Genomic DNA, 6,000 nt, shown 5'->3' on the forward strand with positions numbered 1-6,000 from the left:
TGGGCCATGCCCCATCTATTAGAAGTCTTAGGAGAGGCCGAGAAAGAAAGATTTGAAGTCTTGTTGTAGGCCCAACAAAACGATCCAATTGGTGAATAAAATAGAGGAATTAATCAAAAGAGTTGTTTACTCGACTACTTAAATTAAAGCGATATTAACATAAATAGCCGGCAATATTTATTGTTTACTTTTTCTATCCATATTCATAATTTATACATTGATTATACATAATTATACACATATAATATATAAATTATGCATATATTATACCTCCACTAGCAATTAGTTTAGGTGGTTGGGTGGATGACTATTTGGGTTAATTCTTCTTAAAAAATAGTTGACATATGTATAATATATGTATAATATAATTTATATATAATATGTGTATAATCGTATACAAAAAATATATTCTACATATACCGGTTTGAAAATGTAAATAGTGAATCCAACACATTGGGTTTGCCCTACAGACAATTTATTATTTATGTAAATAAATTCCCAATAAAATATCTCCCCTAGAGATACTTTCCCATCAGACATACTGGGTTTTCCCAATAACCAAGAAATAACAAGATCAATTGTTTTTCGTTTGTGTATATCTTTTTGATTGTGTTGTCTAAGTTAAGAGCATACTATTTATAACTATTGCTTCAAAGATTGTTCTCTTCTATGGACAGTAATCAATATGCTAGTATACATTCATCTTCGTTATTTTCCTTTAGCTTAAATAAAAGAGAAAATCAATAGAATATGCTGGATGTTGTTGTACAATGAAATGTGTCAAATTTTTATGAAGAAAATCATTACAACACTGAATGATTTAATGCACAAACTTAACCATTCCAACCTCCACGTAGCTTCAACCACCCCACTAAGCAAAAAGCTTCACCTTTTCACATTTCAAGTTCACATGATTCATCCACAAACCCAAGCCACTAATCAACTCCATAAAACCAAGCATATCTTACACACATAGAAAGAAAAGAATTCTCTATTTTAACCAAAATTATGGCTTCCAAAGTTTATAACATTTGCTTTGTGTCCATACTTGTTTACTTGCTAGCTATAAATAATAATTCATTTCTTCCTCAAGCAAATGCAGCAGGAAAAGGAGGAGGGTGTGGGAATGCACCAGCTGCTAGTAGCCTAATTCCATGTCTTGGAGCAGCTAAAAATGGAAGGACAAAAGTCCCTCCAGCTTGCTGTGGTAAAATTGAGGCTTTGCTAAAGACTTCTCCAAAATGCCTATGCGCGGCATTACTGTCACCCGCAGCTAAAAATGCAGGAGTTAATCCTGTTATTGCTGTCACTATTCCCAAGAGATGCAACATCAAGAATAGACCTGTTGGGAAGAGATGTGGACGTAAGTTTAATCTAACCATTGCTTTTCTATAATTAATAAAGATGAATATAGAAAGTAAAAAAATGAATAAAAGCTATTTCCTACTCCTTTTTAAAACTCATGGAGAAGTTGAAGAAGAATAGTACGAAATAAATCATGACCAATGGAATGTAAAAGTATAATTTTACTACACATATGAATATAATTAAAGCAATTTTGTCCGCATTTATATCATTTAATAATAGGTTTGCTATCATAAACCAAAAACATGGAGCTTTACGTAAGATTAGACACTTTAGAATAGGGAAATGATATTGAATAACCGTTTTAAAATAATAGCCCATATATATATAGAATATGTGTGGATGCTTACAAGTAGTAATCTCAGACAAATTGTATATGACTTTTCCTAAAATTGTTATTTTATCTAATTGAAGAAAAGATAAACTTAAACATAGTCAATTCCATGGGCATGCTGTCTATTTTGTTATGGGAAAAAATAAAAAATAATCATAGTTTCAAAAGTAATCAAAATTTAGTCACTTTTTTTTTTATATAAAGATAAAATTTGAACAAAAACACCCTTAAAAGTTCGGAAAAATTTCAGCATAATATGCTGGAGTTTGAATTTTTTACATATGGGATTCCAACATATTGTACTGGAATTTCATAATGTGCTGGAATTCCAACATAATATGTTGGAACTTTATAGGAGCTCCATAATTAAGCATATTATGCTGGAACTTTCCGTGTTGGAGTTCCAATATAATATGATGGAAATTTATACGCAGGAGCTCCATAATCAAGCATATTATGCTAGAATTTTTCGTATTTCAGCAAAATAATGGCTATTTTTAAAATTAAAAAAAAATCACAAATGCTGACTGTTTTTTCGTTACTAGAAAACTGACTAGCCCGTGCTATTTTCACTTTTTGTTCTTTGACGTTTGTACTTTCGCATTTAAGGTGACACTTTGTCGAAATGAATCTATGGGCTCAAATTGAGCCTAAATGAATCTTTGGGCTTTTTGAATGTGTATAGCGGGGAAAGGTGTATAGCAATTAAAACTAAAATACTAGGTCCATTTGTTCAAAAGCCCACTTCAAATGGCTACCCATTTAGGTTCTGTTCTCTTCTTTTTCTGCCAAATTAGGGTCCTAATCAAATTCTTTTTTTGTTTCGTTGCAGGATATGTTGTTCCATGAGTTCAGGACTCTCAGCTTGGATGGAGGAATAAAGATGAATTTCCAGCTACTTGACTATTATGTTTCACCAATATAAGTATTTCTAGTTTGCTATTTAATAAAAGTGTTGCTAGTTTGGCGTTCCTTAATGTATCATCTATATTTTCATAGTTCCATTCATCATATTTGGATGATTGGCAAGAAAATCAGGGCAAATCCTAATATTTGAACGTAAAAAAATAGTGTCATTTGCACTTTAATTTGTACCTTATTTGGTATTTTCATGGTACATTTTTTTTACCCCACTCTATTTGCTTGTAGCATACCAATATAGTAAGATTTCGGCGGCAGCGTAAAAATTTTAGCTGGAATAATTTGATAAAGAAATAGAGGTTAGACTTAATTCAACCCCAAAAGCTAATCAAGAGACTAAAATTGTCTAAAACCATATAAACATACCAAACATCCCAACCCATAGCTTATGTGGGCACTAACACCCTATCCCCTCCTGCACACAACATGGAGTGTGAATTAGGGATATCAATGGTTCGGTTCGGTCGGTTATTTTATAAAATTTATATCATACTAATTTTTCGGTTATTCTATTATGTATAACTAAAATTAGACTTTTCAAACTCGTCCCAATCATATCGGTTTCTCTTCGGTATCGGCATGATTCGGTTCTTTCCACTAAAATCTCTCCATCCAAAATATTTTGTCACTTTTTTTTCTTTTTCATTATTATTCTTCATCTTAATTTTTTGTGTTATTTTTCAGTAAAATTCTTTCGCCAAAAACTGTTATCACTTTCCTTCACATTGTTTTTATTTATTTTTTAAATAAATAACCGAGTCTTAAAATTTGTATAGGAATACTTTCTACACAACTAGTAATCAATTATGATTATCAAGAGTTACTATGTTACTCTTTTTATTAATTTAATATTTGTAGATAATCTTTTTGACAGTTTTCTACGAAGTTTTAGATTTATTTTTAAAATAACATCTGTCACTTTTTTCTTATAATTATTATTTTTTATCTTAGTTTTTTCTATTAATTTTTCAATAAAATTTCTCTGTTAAAACTTTTATCACTTTATTTCACTTTTATTTTTATTTTTATTCTTTCTAGATAAATAACATAGTCCTAAAATAAGTATTGGAATACTTTCTATACAATCATTAATCGATTATAGTTATCGATAGTTACAGTGTCACTTTTTTTATTTTTGTATTTTATATTTATAGATAATTGTTTTTTGTAATTATTAAAGAAATTAAGGCTTTTTTAGAATAAAAAATATGTCACTCTTTTTTACCATTTTTTGTTATTCTTTCTGGTTAAATCGGTGAATCCTAAAATTTGATATACCATGCTAATTATGGCATAGCAATATATAATGGTATACTAATATATAATATACCAAGAACATTGGGTATACCATTTAACGTAGTCTAACAAAGTATATGTCATGATCCAAATCCCAACCTGTCATGATGGCGCCCAACACATCTACTAGGCAAGCCGACAATCACATAACAACTAAGCATTTGGGTTTAAAAATATGATTTAATAAGCTCAACAACGAAAAATCTCATAAATAACTGATAAAAACAACTATAACTCAACTATAATAATCCTAAAATCCTGGTGTCACCGAGTACATGAGCTACTAAGTGTCAACATCACCTGAAAGTCTAGTACAACTGTCTGAGAAAATAGAATAGTACAGAATAAAAATAAAAGGAATGAGAGTCAAGGTCCGGGGGTGTCATAGCAGCTACTTCAAAGCCTCTGAACAGATACTAGCACCACTCTAGCAATCACCGCGTTCAGATGTACCTGGATCTGCACATGAAGTGCAGAGTGTAGTATGAGTACGACCGACCCAATATACTCAATAAGTAACATGACTAACCTTGGGCTGAAAGCAATGACGAGCGCAGAAGGATACAGTCAGAATCAAAATAATGACAACACTGATATAACAAAGAGAACTTTTATATTCATCTCGTTCATAGTACAAAATTTGGTATACTTTCAAGTTCAACATTTCAAGCCCAACATTGATAAAATATGTCAAGTACAGCTATCATGAGGAATGTTACATCTCTATGCATACATGTCAAATATGCATGTCAAACTTAATGTATCAGAGTGATAATCCCAGGTACTCACACTCTCAGGTCACTCAATCTATCTATCTCAAATTTTCACTCATCACACACAATCACTCAGCACTGTACGGGTGCCTGGCATCAATGCCCCTCACCAAAGCACGTGTATATAAATCATTGTGCTTGCGCTCATTGCTGGTATGATAAACTCCAAAGGGGCGAATCCTGCTCAAGTGCTAATATAAAGCCTATAAGGCTTGCTACGACGTGCAGCCAGTTCCACAATAATAAGTAAGCCAATAAGGCCTTCTGCGGTATGCAGCGCGATCCACAATAACACTCACAATCCGGCTCTCAAGCCCAACTCAGTCATCAATCTCTACAGTCTCACGGGCTCAGGAGTCTAATACTACTCAGCCCAAACAATGAAAACATGATGTAACAGTAAATGATAACAAAGATTGAGATATGATATGCAAATGAATAAATATGACTGAGTACATAATTGTAGTTTAAGCAAATACCTCAATAGTATATATAACCACATTGGGTCCCGACAAAATAGGTATATAGCCTAAACATGATTTCTAACATGAATCACAAATCAATTACCCTAACACGTAGAAATTACACAGATAAGACAAGACTACATAACTACACAGCACCACAGAATCAACTAAGTCATAATTATCATGGTGCACGCCCACATGCCTGTCACCTAGCATGTGTGTCACCCCAACACTAACCATATAACACGTACCAAGTTTAGAAGTGTTACTTACCTCAAAGTGCGTAACTTAATGCTCCAACAAACCCTTGCCTCGTGAATCGGTCTCTGAACGACTCGAATCTAGTGACAAATAATTTAATATAATCAATACAAGCTATAGGAATCGATTCCATATGATAAAACTTAATTCTTTAACCAAATTCAAAAATTCAACCCCAGGCCCACACCTCTGAACCCGGAAAAATTTACAAAATTCAAATACCCATTCAATAACGAGTCCAACCATACCAAAATCATCCAATTCCAACCACTAATCGACCCTCAAATCTCCAAATCTTACTCTCCAATACCTAGTCCAATATTAATGGACAAAAGTGATCAAAAGTTGATTACCTCTTAAATTACGGTGGGTTGATAACCCACAGCGGAAGGCATTCTACCCAATAAGGCCGATACTTCGGATCCTGCTTGGACGAAACGGAAGATATTGTCAATAAATAGAAGTACGTCTTGCTCATTAACATCTCGGAAATATTCCGCCATAGTTAGGGCAGTCAAACCAACTCTCATACGAGCTCCCGGCGGTTCATTCATCTGACCGTAAACTAGGGCCACTTTTGATTCTG

General features: G+C 32.9%; 1 protein-coding gene across 1 annotated transcript; it reads left to right on the plus strand.

The window, feature by feature from the left end:
* The first annotated feature begins 937 nt into the window (after positions 1-937).
* Positions 938-2,781, plus strand: LOC107827837 (non-specific lipid transfer protein GPI-anchored 15). The gene is made up of 2 exons (XM_016655049.2): positions 938-1,363; positions 2,532-2,781. Exons 1-2 carry the CDS (start codon positions 1,009-1,011, stop codon positions 2,546-2,548), a joined length of 372 nt encoding a protein of 123 aa, XP_016510535.1. The 5' UTR covers positions 938-1,008; the 3' UTR covers positions 2,549-2,781.
* The last annotated feature ends 3,219 nt before the right edge of the window (positions 2,782-6,000 follow it).

The sequence above is a fragment of the Nicotiana tabacum genome, chromosome 9, assembly GCF_000715075.1.
Source record: "Nicotiana tabacum cultivar K326 chromosome 9, ASM71507v2, whole genome shotgun sequence".
Classification (NCBI taxonomy): domain Eukaryota; kingdom Viridiplantae; phylum Streptophyta; class Magnoliopsida; order Solanales; family Solanaceae; genus Nicotiana; species Nicotiana tabacum.